At 45.0% G+C, this 14,944-nt stretch overlaps 1 protein-coding gene and 1 pseudogene across 1 annotated transcript; one reads left to right on the top strand and one right to left on the bottom strand.

The window, feature by feature from the left end:
• Positions 1 to 14,944, top strand: part of LOC125519163 (polyubiquitin-like) — a 278,280-nt pseudogene that overhangs the window by 183,053 nt on the left and 80,283 nt on the right.
• LOC147960883 (uncharacterized) lies at positions 3,141 to 4,774 on the bottom strand. The gene is made up of 3 exons (XM_087535717.1): positions 4,274 to 4,774; positions 3,836 to 4,130; positions 3,141 to 3,181 (listed from the first exon to the last, which is right to left on the bottom strand). Exons 1-3 carry the CDS (start codon positions 4,340 to 4,342, stop codon positions 3,141 to 3,143), a joined length of 405 nt encoding a protein of 134 aa, XP_087391843.1. The 5' UTR covers positions 4,343 to 4,774.

Consider the following 14,944-nt stretch of genomic DNA (forward strand, 5'->3'; position numbering starts at 1 on the left):
CGCAGGTCTCGGCATGCATGCAGAAGGTCGTCGTTACCTCGACCTCGACGACAACGATGGCGCCCGGGAGAAGCGCGAGGGGCCGCCAAATGTCCTCCGTTCTTGTGGTGTGATCAACTGCAAAAGTCGGAACGAGATCCTCTGACCTAGATCGATCTACTGCCGAGGGACGTAGTACACGAACACAAGCGGCCCATGCGGCCCAACAGGACGGCACCCATTCGAGTGTGGTGTATTGACCGACTTGCGTGCATGGATAAATTTTGGAATGAATAACATGGCATTGCCATTCTTACTGACTTGGATTCTTCCCAATGCGTTATGCTGCCGAAATTTTTAGCCAAGTCCGTGACGTCGCGCCTCTGCCTGCTAGTCTATATATAGTCTATCTACATGAACCCATCGACTCTCACACTCATGACACGATCCCGTCGAACCGAAGCAACCCAGAAGAGAACGAAGCACAAGCCTTTTGGCCGCCCAGTGAAGCTTCGACGACCCAAGTCGCAACTCGCTCGGGACGATGCAGATCTTCATGAAGACCCTGACGGGCAAGACCATCACGCTGGAGGTGGAGAGCAGTGACACCGCGGACAACGTCAATGCCAAGATCCAGGACAAGGAAGGGATCCCACCAGACCAGCAGCGACTCATCTTCGCCGGGAAGCAGCTGGACGACGGTCACACGCTGGCCGACTACAACGTGTAGAAGGAGTCGACGACGATGCACCTTGTGCTCTGCCTCCACGACGGCACCATCATCAAGGTCAAGACGCTCACCGGCAAGGAGATCGACATCGAGCCCGCGGACACGGTCAACGGGGATCAAGGAGCACGTCGAGGAGAAGGAGGGCATACCGCCTGTCCAGCAAAGGCTCATCTTCGTCGGCAAGCCGATGGTCGACGATAAGACGTCACAAGACTACAAGGTCAAGGGCGGCGACGTGCTCCACCTCGCGCTCGCGCTCAGGAGCGGCGCCTGCTAGAGTCCGTGTAAGCTTTTCCATGAGGGTGTAGCTTTGGTTCAATTTGTTACGTATGGTTTTTTTTTTGGGGGGGGATATGATTTTGCATGGAACTTTATGAACAATAATGTTTTACCTTTTTAAAGCCATAATTTATGAGGTTACATGTACTCTTTTTCCATCGGTTCATACTCACTCCGTCTAAAAATAAATGTTCTGATTTAGTACAAAATTGTATTAAATAAATGTCACTTATTTTAGAACAGAGGGAGTATGTTACTACCAGCGATCCACTAAAGCAAAGATATGATATTTTGATTTGAGCCAAACATAGCCTCGCTGTTTGCATAACCTTACTTGCACTACCCTATAAAAGATATGAAATTTTTATCACTAAGGCATGGCGGAGACCATCTGATCAGATCAGATGGACGAGAACTACGCGGGAATGCTGGCAGGCCTTTAGTATAGACCAATTTCGAGTTCAGGCTACGGCCCAGGTTGACTTAGGCCGCTCACCTAAAAAAGTTGAATTAGGCCGCAGAAAAATGATTTTGTCCCTTGGATGATTTATCTGCTGGGCCAGAAAGTTAATATGCCACCAATAGGTTTTGGGCCAAGTTACGAAAATGTTTTTCAGTGTATTTTCTACTATATTAAGAAAATGAAAATTATTTATGCACTGTTCAAATAAGAAATATGAGCCCAAAATTATGTTGAAAATTACTTTAGGGATGAGAGTGTTTTATAATGTTTTCCTGTGGGTAACTGACCTAATTATGTTATCAATCATTTTCTTTATTCTCAGTGATTTCTAAGTTGTTTGAGTTTTTTTATTATGTTTATGTACTGAAAATAAATTTAGTTGTGTGATGTTATGTTAAAATCATGTTTGAATTTTTTGAATATAATTGAACCAACGGGAAATTGTATTTAAAAAATTCATGTAGTGTTAATGTTGAATGTCATTTCATGGCATTTTTTAATGATGACCGCCTTTTACAATCATTTTAATTTCTAAATTCATCTTGTAAAATGGTATATTTTTCACCACTATGACTCACTAAATTTTCCAAAACATATTATTTGGAACATTTAGTTAGTGTGGTGTTTATGTTGATGCCATCCTTGTGGTAATTTTTTTTAATGATGCGATCATTACCAACGAGAACATGCCACCGCTTCTAGTAAGTACACTATCCTTCAACTGTCCAAAATTTCAACCAAATTGTAGTCAATTTATTGAAAATGGAACACAAAATATGACGACGAAATCCACGTGGTTTTTGCAACCCTGTGCCCTTTCTGTGTTTGATCCAAATTCAAACATGTGAGAAAAACAAGAAGCAAGCAAAAAATGATCCGCAAGTTCTTAGCAAAAGTTATTATACAACTATTGCAGCAAATAAAATATTCTTATTTTTTTAACAAAAAGTCAGCTGATGTAGTACAAAGCATGTGAACAATGTAATCTGCAGAAACTAGCATTCTTATAGTGTTATGGATAAAACCTTAATTTTGTTCACATGTTATTCAGAAGATTTACAACATGCTAAACCAAATAACAGTGCAAGGAACACCAGGCGCGCACCAAAATGCAACAAGTCGCCTGCATTTTCAATTTTTGCTTTCAGTTGAGTAAATATAGGTGCATTAGCATCACCATGTTCAGAATTATAGGTGCTAGTGAAAATGATTGAAATTTATAGGCAGAGCGTCCGGGCGCCTCAGCATCGCCATGTTCATAATTCAATCTTTGTCAAAACACTTATCATTTTCTGCTGTTGGACTGAAACTTTCAGCAGAATAACGAAACTCAAGTGCTCAAGTCACTGCAAGAACCACCACATTTGTGTCAACACCAGATGCTTCATCTAAGAGAAATGCAGGTAGCAATGGTTAAATAGTGCCCATTGTCAACACACTACAGACTAATGTCTCCATACCACTGATCAAACAGTTTCTGAATATTAGCACCGTGATGCCAACGCAAATAGGTTTCTTATATACTGCCTGAAGAACAAACCAAAGTTTAGCTAGCAGAAACACATTAAATGTTGGGTTTTCCTGAACCCATATCTCAACGGATGGAACTGGGTTCTAATGTCATCGTATCCGAGGTGGCGACGCTTTTGAAGGCGACTTCTAGCTAGGGGCCCTGTCTCTGGCATCTCTCTACTCTGCATCGACATCCGCATACCGCAGCGCCGCGTGGGCTAAATTAGCAGAAAAATAGTTAAGCAGTTAAGCATGAGGTTTCAAAGGTACTGCGACAAGTTTAAATAAGAAGATCAAAAGGAAAGCTGAAGTACGAAACCTCAAAACAATGTAATGTGTTGTGGAACAGAACCTGAATTTTGCCCAGGCGTTACGGTTACAGTAGGCTAAAAACAGAAATGATCTTCTCTATGAAGCTGAACTAGGCAGACCGAACTGATTTGGGTTTTCAACTTCAGAAAGTTTTCCACTAGCGGCCTATGGTATTAAATTGGAGAACTGAATCATCTGAATCAAAGCACAATAGTTGCCATATCAAGGTTCAGTGTGGCATCAGACAACCTTCAGTTGACTTATGAAATGATTTTCACCCCAACAAACAACTGGCTTCAGACAACCTTCAGACAAGCATAATGTGGTGCCTGTTGAGCACCTATTGACTTGATTCAGCAACTTTTACTGATGTCTAGTACAATCCTACAGCAGTAGATTCCTAACTGAAACAGCAGCAAAGGTTTTTCAGACTGTTTTCCAAGCACGGGCAGATGAGCGCTCAACTTAAATGAAACCCCCAAAAAAACATCCGGACAAGATCAAGACTAGTGCAAATAAGAGTTTCTTGCCAAAGGAGAAGAGCGGGAAGGGGCTCTCACTGGGCGTCTCGGTGATGGCGATGGCGACGTGGAGGCTCTGGCGGCTGTTGGGCAGGTCGACGACGAGCGGGAAAAGCCGGGCATCACATGTGGGGAGGCACATGACGATGTCGTCGGCGCCCAAGTTTGCAAGGAGGCCCACGCCCAGGCCCAGCCGCCCGGCCAGCTCCTCCCTCAGGCGGAACACGGATCTCCCCCTGAACACGATCGTGCCGCTGGCGAGGAGGTCCCCGTGGTAGCTCCTCCACGCGTACGTGATCACCCGCGACGGCACCATGGCGGCGGGGAAGGGAAGCTGCAATACGAATTTGAGATCAGGAAGCCAAAGAAGACGCAAATTCGGCAAGAACAGAGCCAAGAATTTGCGATCTCTGCGGCTGAAATTAAGTCAAGGAGAATCAATCAAGAAGCGGGCATGGTGATGGCGGGCTCACTCACCCCAGTCGGAGGTGGAAGGGGAGGCATGGCCTCCCTGGCGGGGACGTGCTCCATGGCCCAGTGCATCATCGTGCTAACTCGGTGGATGTCGCTGATGTAGTCGACGCTGGCGCCGTCGTTCCAGGGGAGGTACCTCCCGTTGGCGTGGAGGAAGCGGCCGTTGAAGTGCTGGAGCAGGACCTCGTCCCCAGAGTCCGACAGGACGGCCAGCCAAACGAGCGCGGTCTCATCCGTGTGGTTCTAGTTCCGCTGCTCGACGCGGAGCCCGCGGTGGCCGAGCGGCGCTGGCGCGGTCGTCGAGGCGAGGTAGCGGCCGTAGGCGGCGCTGTGGAGGTGCAGGTAATGCGCGTCGTCACCCTCGACCAGATGGGCCCAGGCCACGTTCATCGAATCCCGGCGGTGGTGGAGGGAGACGCCGTGGCCGTCCTCGTCGGCGTGCAGGTACGCGTCGCGCACGGGGTTGCGCAGCCGCATGTGGTGGCCGTGATGGAACTGATCCATCTGTCGCAGGCCGGTGCCGCTGGGGAGCGGAGGCGCGCGGTGGAGAGGGAAACCGAGCGGGGAAGGAGGGGCGGGGATGGTGATGGTGGGTTCTTGGCTTCTTGGAGCTCCGGCGACGGGGAGAAGATGAGAAGCGAAAGCTGTTGGTCGAGACTGTTACGTTCGGGCGCCAAGGCCAAGTATTTCAAGAAGCCGTCAGCCGGTGGGTTTGCGGGCTTTTGGGCCTAGGAATTCCATCCAGTGGCCCGCATGCCAAGATCAACTTCCAACAAGGCCACGCGGCTCTGTCTCGAACACCCCTAATAAAACAAAAAAGGCTCTGTCTCGAACAGAAAAAACCCTGTGTTTTTTCTACAGATGAATTTTTTTTAAAAAATTCATGAAGTTCAAAAAGATCACGAACTCTAAGAAAAAAAGTTCATGAATTTTAGAAAAGTTCACCAATTTCGCCTCCAGGCTTCGGCCTGGTTTGACTCTATATCTATGGTAGTAGAAAATGGTTTTCCTTTTGGGTGAATTTATTTGTTGGGCCAGTTAAGTTAATATATAACACTGATAGGTTTTGGGCTGAGTTATGAAAATGTTTTTAGTGTATTTTATGTTATATTATGAAAATGTAAATTATTTATGCACTATTCAAATGAGAAATATGAGCCCAAATTTATGTTGAAAGTTACTTTAATGATGAGAGAATTTTGTAATGTTTTTCCGTGGGTTATAATGGGCCTAATTATGGTATCAGTCATTTTATTTATCTTTAGTGCTTTCTAAATTGTTTCAGTTTTTTCTGTGTTTATGCATTGAAAATAAATCTAGTTGTCTGATAGTATTATGCTAAAATCATGTTTGATTTTTTTGAGTACGGTCGAACCAATTGGAAAATGTATTAAAAATTCAAGTGGCATTAATGTTAAATGTCATTTCATGGCAATTTTTTTAATGATGATCACCTTTTAGCATCATTTTAATGTCAAAATTCATCTTGTAAAATGATATATATTCACCATTATTACTCACTCTCTAAATTTTCCAAAAAAATATTATTTGGAAAATTTAGTTTAGTGTGGTGTTTATGTTGATGCCATCCTTGTGGTATTTTTTTAATGATGTGATCATTATCAACGAGCACATGTCACCTTAAGGAAATGTTGATTTTCGTTTGGTTTGGTTTTCCACACCGCAGTAGGGATGGCAATGGGTACCCATTACCCGGGTATCCTGCGGGTAAAAACCCTATTAGGGTGAGGGTATGGGACATAAATTTACCCATGGGTACTTAAATGGGAAAATATGATACACATCGGGTAGAGAGGGTACGGGTATGGGATCATATAACCAATGCCCGTGTACCCATGTACCCATTTAAAATGTTGACAAGTGTTTTTTTAATATCCTAACATATTAAGTTTCCCCCCTAAACGTGCTAGGTAAAAACCTCTAATGTGCAGTCAAATTATCTCTATATTTTCATGATTTTCTGAACTTAAATTGTATGACCATGTGTTGTTATTTATGATTATGTGTTGTTTAACATTTTTATGTGGTTCTTTATAGGCAAGTATTTTTTTGTTTATGAGAATGTGTTGTTGTACATTGTTGTTTAAAATGTATTGCTATTAATAATTTATGATATATGTTGATTTCTACAACTATTTTCTGTTAAATTTGATGTGTTGTAAATGTGGGTATTTTTACCCACAGGTACCCATATACCCTGTCAGGTGATGTGTATGGGAAAAAGTTTTACCCTTGACAGGTATGGGTATGGGTGATAGGTAAGTTTAGGGTGAACGAGTAAGGTTATGGGGTGGCTCCACCCGTACCCATACCTTGCGGGTGCCATCCCCTATGCACCATGCGGCACAATATGTTTGGCCGACATGCCTAAGGGGCAAAATTAATGTTTTCTGATGGTGCATTTTATCTTATTGAATGTACTGTAGAACTAGAATGGCGTTGACAAAATTATGGTCGATTCTCTAAACTAGCTTGCTCCAGAATAAGTATAATAGAGCGTGACTCGCTTCTATTACTGAATACTCCCTCCGTCCTAAAATAAGTGTCTCAACTTGATTATAACTTTGTACTAAGGTTAGTATAAAGTTTAGACACTTATTTTGGGATGGAGGGAGTATAAACTAGCTACAGTTGGTAAGTTCTTTGTCGAGTGATTACAGATAAGTTTACAAGGCGAATATTCTTTTCCCTGGTTAAAATGTCATCACAAAGGGAGCTGACATCGACACAAGAAGCCGGTCCATAGAAGTTACAGTCTTGAATGTAAGCATTCCAATACTGAACAAACACTTGTTCCAAAAACGGCGTGGCAAGGCGCGCAACCGCTTCTAGTAAGTACACTATCTTTCAACTGTCCAAATTCAACCAAACTGTAGCCAATCTGTTGAAAATGGAACACAAAATTTGACGACGAAATCCACGCGACTTTTACAACCCCTGCGACCTTTCTGGGTTCCATCCAAACTCAAACATGTGAGAGAAAAACAAGAAGCAAGCAAAAGATGCTCCGCAATTGCTTACCGGAAGTTGTTATACAACTATTGCAGCAGATAAAGAATTTCTTAATTTTATTAAACAAAAATCAGCTGATGTACAAAGCATGCAAACAATGTAATCTGCAGAAACTAGCATTCTTATAGTGCTATGGGATAAAACCTAAATTTCGTTCACATGTTATTCAGAAGATTTACAACATGCTAAACCAAATATACAATGCAAGGAACACCAGGTGCGCAGCAAAAGGCAGCAAGCGCCGGCATTTTCAATTTTTGCTTTCAGTTGAGTAAATATAGGTGCATTAGCATATGACTGAAACTTGAGGCAGAGTGTCCGGGCGCATCAGCATCGCCATCTTCAGAATTCGATCTTTGACAAAACACAAAATTCATTTTCTGCTGATGGACTGAAACTTTCAGCAGCATAACGGAACTCAAGTGCTCAAGTAACTGCAAGAACCACCACATTTGTGTCTCTGTCAACACCACATGCTTCATCTAAGAGAAATGCAGGTAGCAACGTTAAACTAGTGGCCATTGTCAACACATTACAGACTAATGTCGCCGCATCATTGTTCAAACAGTTTCTGAATATTAGAACCGTGATGCCAACGCAAATATGTTTCTTATATACTGTCTGTCTGGAGAACAAACCAAAGTTTAGCTAGCAGAAACACAACAAATGCTGGGTTTTCCTGAACCCATATCTCAACGGAAGGAACTGGGTTCTAATGTCATCGTATCCGAGGCGGCGACGCTTTTGAAGGCGACTTCTAGCTAGGGGTCCTGGCTCTGGTATCTCTCTACTCTGCATCGACATCCGTGAACCGCAGCGCCGCGTGGGCTGAATTAGCAGAAAAATAGTTAAGCAGTTAGGCATGAAGTGTCACAGGTACTGCGACAAGTTTAAATAAGAAGATAAAAAAAGAAAAGCTGATGTACAAAACCTCAAAACAAGCTGATGTCACAGGTACTCGAAACAGATACAGTGGGCTAAAAACAGAAATCATTATCTTCTTTGTGAAGCTGAAGTAGGCAGACCGAACTGATTTGGGTTTTCAAGTTCAGAAGTTTTCCACTAACGGCATATATGGTATTAAATTGAAGAACTGAATCATCTGAATTAAAGCACAATAGTTTTCCATATCAAGGTTCAGTGTGGATTTTTAAATTATGAAATGATTTTCACCCCAACAAACAACCTTCTTTCTAGTATAATGTCGTGCCTGTTGGGCACCTACTGGTTTGATTCAGCAACTTTTACTGATGTCTATAATCCTTCCTACATCAGTTCAGATTCCTAACTGAAACAGATTACCAGCAAAAGTTTTTTCAGACTCTGTTTTCCAAGCACTCAGGTGAAATTAAAATCCGGACAAGATCAAGATTGCTATGGGAAATAAAAGTTTCTTGTCAAATTAAAGGAGAAGAGCGGGAAGGGGCTCTCACCAAGCGTGTCGGTGATGGCGATGGCGATGTGGAGGCACCGGCGGCTGTTGGGCAGGTCGACGAGGAGCGGGAAAAGCCGGCCGTCACATGTGGGGAGGCACATGACGATGTCGTCGACGCCCAAGTTTGCGAGGGCAAGGGACATTGACAATGTACGTAGGTGGATGGATGGAGGTTGTTCCGCGCGCGAGCCGGCGACTTGATCACCTCACCGTGCGTGCGTTGACCGAGCGGAACGCATCAGAGCAGCTTGGATCGTTTGCACGACAGTTCCGTTGTTGCCTTGCCTCCAACCAAAACAAAACTGATGGATGAATTTGCCTCTCCGTTTCCATCTCCATCTCCACGCGCGCATCCGCGGTTAATGTTTTCCTTTTCTTTTCTTTTCTTTTCTTTTCCATCCCCATCTCCATCTCCATTCCCCTTTTTTTTGCATGGAACGAACGAATTCCCTGATGGGCGGGACCCACTTACGACGACTCCTTGTTCTCTCTCTCTTTCCCTCCACACGCCCTGTGCGTACGTACGTGCGTCGTCTTCGTCCAGCTTCGCCCGCGGTTTGAGCCAAGGAAAGGAACCCTCCGCCGGCGTCGGCGCGGCTCCGACGATCTCTCCGCGTGCGTGCCCATGCATGCATGCTCCGGCTCGCGACTCATCCGGCCGCCCCACCATGACGAAGCAAGCACTCTCCATAAATAAAATAAAGGTCTCCTCTTTCTCCTTCGGCCGCCGCCGTCGACGAGCTCCACCTCCTACTCATGCTCTCCAGTCCGCCGACGAGCTCAGCTAGCGAGCTACCTCAAATTGAAAAGCTCAGTCTTTTTATTCTTCTTCTTTGCACAAGACAACAATGGAGAGAGACAAATTAAGCTGACCGGAACACCGGAGGGAGCAGCCTTCTTTTCTTCCCCTATTCCGACTCCGGCGATCCTTAATTCGGCCGCCACACCCATCCACGAGCTCCATCAAATTTGAAAGCCGAGTATTTTCTTCTTCTTTGAACGATCGAGACAACAAGACCGAGAGACGCCGACTCCGGCCAACCTTTGCCGCCGGCCCTAGCTACTTGGCTCGCTCGCTCGCTATTACACTAGCCAGGATCTCAAAGCCTGCTAGCTAGGATCCATCCATCACGCCGGCCGAAACCACGCTGTGAGCTACGCCCGCGTCGATCGATTCAATCGCCAAGATCGAGTCTCGTCGTGGCTGGTCGCTCCATCTCCTCTTATTGATTGAATTGGATTGGATCATCGGATCCAAATCCAAAGAAAAAACACAACACTAGCTAGCTAGGCCTAGCATCAGTCAATCAATCAACCAATCAAGCACTCAGTCGATGCATGCATGCTACGTACTATGTAGTACGTACGTACATTTCACGAATCACTTCCTGCTTTGCTTTACCCACCGATCTCATCAAAAATTGATTCATCGTACACAAAACAAACAAACAAACTTCTATAGCTTGCTCCATGCGCGCGTGACTAATTAGCCACACACGCGCATCTACCTACGTCCGAATAGCTAAGGTTGGTACTTGACTTGCTGCTGGAGTCAACAGTGCCGGTAATTAGTATTCCCTCCGTAAACTAATATAAGAGTGTTTAGATCACTATTTTAATGATCTAAATGCTCTTATATTAATTTACAGAGGAAGTAATTCATAATTGAACAATGACGTCAAAGATCCTAATTTTGTAATTGCTTGTGGAAACTCCTGCTCATGGTGGCTATGATTTTTTCTGCCGGTGGCAAGGAAGGAGGGCTAGAAACCACAAAATCCATACATCCCCACATGCCACAGGATTTTGTCCAAAAAAGAGCGAAGCAATACTTACCAGAACCTGATGACAACTCTACAGGAGTACTCCTTCTCAATCGCCGCCGCCGCCGCATCGGTGCCGATGGTGGTCTTGCCGCGATTCGAGATTGGAGTCTGGCGTGGGCGTAAAACGAGGGGGAAACGAGATGGGCGTCGTGCGCTAATATGCCAATGACGGTATTGCCTCTAGTGCTATGGGCCAGGCTTATTATCTCGGCCTGTCTACGTTCATCGCACGGAAAGAAAAGAGGAACGACAATGGGCTCGTGTGGCTGCCTGCTGACTGAAAGTTTTGATTTGTGCGATCTGTGCCATGGCCTACCAGCGAACCTAGGAGGGGGCCCCTAGTTTTGGGGGGCCCGGGGCGCCCCCCCCCCCCCCCCCCCCCCCCCGCCCCTCCCCAGGGCCGGCCCTGCCTACATGCACCATCTAATACACCATCCTAACTGGAGTACACATGGCTACTCCCTCCCTATCAAAATATAGGACGTTAAAAAAGGTCTTATATTTTTATAAATAGGTAGAATCTATTAAAGTTAGTACAAAGTTGGGTCATCTATTTTGAAACGGAGGAAATAGCTGCGGAGGATACGTGGGCGGGTGCGCGCTCTGGAGGATGGCCAGCCGGAGGCCATGGACAACGACGACAAAGAGATGTAGCTAGCTCATCGTATCTTCCATTCCATTCCATGTGGTTGCAAGAGATGTAACGACCTAGATGAGCCACGACATGCATGCATGCATTGTTTATCTTGGTTTTTTGGGAGGGAGGAGTGGTCGCGACGAAGGATGCTCCAGAGACAGCCAGCCATGCATGCATCTATCTCTTCTTCTGTCTCTTCAAATCAAATCAAAACACAAAACTTGAGGTACTTCCTCCGGTCCTTTTTACTCTGCATATTAGGTTTGTCTGCAGTCAATCTCATTCAACTTTGATCAAGTTTATACAAAAAATTATTAACATTCACATAACAACACCAATATCATTAGATCCATCTTGGAATATATTTTCATATTATATATATATTAGATATTATAGATGCTAATAATTTCCAATATAAATTTGGTCAAACTTAGCAAAGTTTGACTTTCGGCAAATCCAATCTGCAGAGTAAAAAGGACCGGAGGGTACTCTCGCTCGCTAAGGTAAAGGCGTGGCGTCATCGTGCGCGCGTGATTGCGATGGATTCACCTCCTCGCTACTACAGCAGTAAGTACGTACTCACGTACTACAGTTAAAAGTTAGTATAAAGTTTAGTCGTCTGTTTTAGAACGAAGAGAGTACATGCGTGGGTTTGTTGCCTTGACATATTCTTTTTGAGTATGTGTATGACCGCTTTGCGTCTGTACTGTGTTTAAAAAAAATAAAAAACCAAAAAAGAGTCATCTAAAAAATAAAAAACAAATTCAAGAATCTGTATTTGGACATGATGATGATCACCAACAAACCCTAATGGAAATTCAACATAAAATCCCAGAAAAATTTTCAAGCTCTCCTTGCCTGAGGATAATCACACCTTTTTTGGTTTTTCTTTTTTATACCTCAAGTTTCGAGATCAACATATTTACCGCCCAATTTCTCGCGCACTGTGTTGGCCCCCGCTCTCATCCTTTGGATGTGGGCCGGAGGCTAGAGATGGGGATTGACTCGCAAGAGGTTGCGATTGACCAATCACAAAGGAATCAACACTCGCTCATAGGCTAGGCTGAGCTATATCTGAAACTTGCCCGGCATTCAGCGTGACCCCCGTTGTCAACCATGTGAATGAAATAAGTCGGGTCCTCTCCTAACTCTCTTCTATCAGATGGGGTCGGGTGACTCAGATCGGTTCGAGAGGGGACCACCTAGAAGGCCGGACCCGACGCTTGAGATCGCATGCGCCCCTCCCACTCCCGGTGCTGGGTCCCGTGCAACTAACACTCAACTATATTTTCTTGCCCAACTTTTTTACATGTCCCGCCTAAATTTTCTCTGGAAACATTCCGGGTCCTGCTCTCGCTCTCGCTCCCGCGATTAGGGCATCCAGTATAATAAATTCCTTTTTTGACAAAGCGTTGAAAAAGGAAAAAAATAGATGATTTCAATTGTAAGTACACGATGACATGTGCTACCCAGGCAGCGGTGTCAAGTCATACCTATGGCCATGGTTATGGCGCGCACACAAAATTAGAGTTCGGTGTGAGCAGTGGTTTCCGTGTTCCATGTTAATTTTGTATCCATAAATTGGTTTTGGATGAGACCCTCCTGTGGTCTTTTCACGTGAACACAGTATTTGAGGTCCTCTCCTACTATGTCTTTCATCAGACATGGATGCGCGGCTCCGATAGATTGTAGAAGAGTTCGATTTTGTGTGAAGGTCGCACTGACTAATCACAACTATCTATCTAAAAGGCTGAACAAACCACGCCACTCCATCCGTAGCGCGCACCTCATAATATCCCGCTCAATTCGCTCGTGCCAAATTATCCCGCCCGTGCCTCACACGTATTTTGCCTTAGGCTGGTCGTAATGGTAGTATCATACTTAATATCATGCATGCCAACTAAGCAATTTTGATGATGTGTCATAGCATTAAATGAAGAAAGAGAGAGTGTAGTATCATATCATGATACCGTATCATATTAAATGCTATGCTACTTTGTGTCATGCATGGCAATAAATAGAGTACTACATGATACTAATATATGATATTATGCATTAGAGAGGTAGTATCATACACTAGTATCATATGCATATGCATGATACTAGTATATGATACTCCCCATTACAACCAGCCTTATCCCGCGGCGTCGTGAAATTTTGGGGTTCAAACAAAGTTGAAAATCTGTGGCCATCCACCAGTCCACCAAACCCAAACCCCCAGTCAACTTCCAGCCGCATTTGTCTTCCTCCTCCTCCTCTCCCCAAACCCAAAACCAGCCGCCGACCAAATCCTCTCGCCCAACCACACCGGCGACCTCCGCTCTCCACCTCACCACCGGCGCCCCCACCTCTCCTCCTCCCTTCTCTTCCTAGCAGGATCCAGATCCAATCGAGCAGCTCGGTCATCGCAACCACGCTCCGGCAGAGGAGTCCTCTCCTTCCACCACCACCGCCACGGCGCCCTCCTCCTCCTTCCACCCCTAGCCGCCGGCCGCGCCCAACCTCCACAGCCCTCCTCGCGCCCGAAGCCCCAGCCCGCGGCCATGGCGTCTGAAACCCTAATCAAATCGCAGCAGAGGAGGTCCGAGCGGCCACGACGGCGCATCCGCCGCCGGTCCACGTCAGGCTACTTCTCCTCCACCACGCACCCCTCCTCCGGTTGCTTCTTCCCTCCCAGGGCGCAGCCATGGAGAGCGGCCAGAGGAGCAAGGACCAACAGCCCCTGCCTCCTCTCCAGCACGTGCTGGGGATTACGAGCGGCGTACGTGGTGAGCTGCCCCTCTCTACCCCCAAATCTACATGTACATCCACTGATTGACTGAAACTGGTTGGATGTTCAGTTTCTTCTGTATGATTAAATCAGTTTTTGATTCAAGCAAACTCAAGTTATTACTTTCTACTCCCTCTGTAAAGAAATATAACAACGTTTAGATCACTATAAACTAGTAATCTAAACGCTCTTATATTTTTTACGGAGGGAGTAAAACTGTTGAAGCAGCCAGTGATAAATTTCCAACAGAAAAATACTACTTATATACTGTACTAGTTGAAGAGACCACATTATATGTCACTGCTGCTGTGAAGTTGATTTGTTTTGGAGAGACCATCAGGAAAAGAATCTCTTGCAAGTGTGCTGTACTCAAAGCAACACATATATCATGTGTAAAATATATTTTTATGTGAAGGTATAACTGATTTACAAGACACAACAACAAAAATGCAAGGAGGAAACACTTTCGTCAGCTAGCTCTTTCAGATCACCTTGAAATCTATAATGCTTTCATGACAACAGTGCAATAGGACAAAAAGTTAGATATTGTTACTTCAATATCTCTCTCGGTAATTTCTGTTGGATTCAATGTAATAGTCTGACCAGGACTAAGGGTGTGGTTTGTTGATTAAGTGTGGAAAGCTAGTATCATGCAAGACAAGTTGTGATTTCAGCACTGAAAATTGATTATTGTTTCACTCAACAATTATTGCAGTTGGACATAGTCGATGGAAAGATGCAGTACCTGTTCGACGATGATGGTCGCCGTTACCTGGACGCTTTCGGTGGCATTGCAACCGTTTGTTGTGGGCACTGCCATCCTGATGTGATTGAAGCAATTGTCAACCAGGCAAAGAAGATACAGCACTCGCACTCCACAGTTATGTATCTGAATCAGGCAATTACGGACTTTGCTGAGGCTTTGGCGGCCAAAATGCCCGGTGATCTGAAGGTACTGTCAGCCTAGTAAAAC

The sequence above is a fragment of the Triticum urartu genome, chromosome 7A, assembly GCF_056163025.1.
Source record: "Triticum urartu cultivar PI428250 chromosome 7A, HENAU_Tu73, whole genome shotgun sequence".
In the NCBI taxonomy this organism is placed as follows: Eukaryota; Viridiplantae; Streptophyta; class Magnoliopsida; order Poales; family Poaceae; genus Triticum; species Triticum urartu.

Excerpts from the sequence above, each read along its gene's own strand:
- LOC147960883 (XM_087535717.1), bottom strand. The coding sequence starts at position 4,342 with ATGATGCACTGGGCCATGGAGCACGTCCCCGCCAGGGAGGCCATGCCT. Across the intron at positions 4,131-4,273 it reads CCCTTCCACCTCCGACTGGG|CTTCCCTTCCCCGCCGCCAT; the intron begins GTGAGTGAGCCC and ends TTCGTATTGCAG. Across the intron at positions 3,182-3,835 it reads CGCCATCACCGAGACGCCCA|CCCACGCGGCGCTGCGGTAT; the intron begins GTGAGAGCCCCT and ends CTGCTAATTTAG.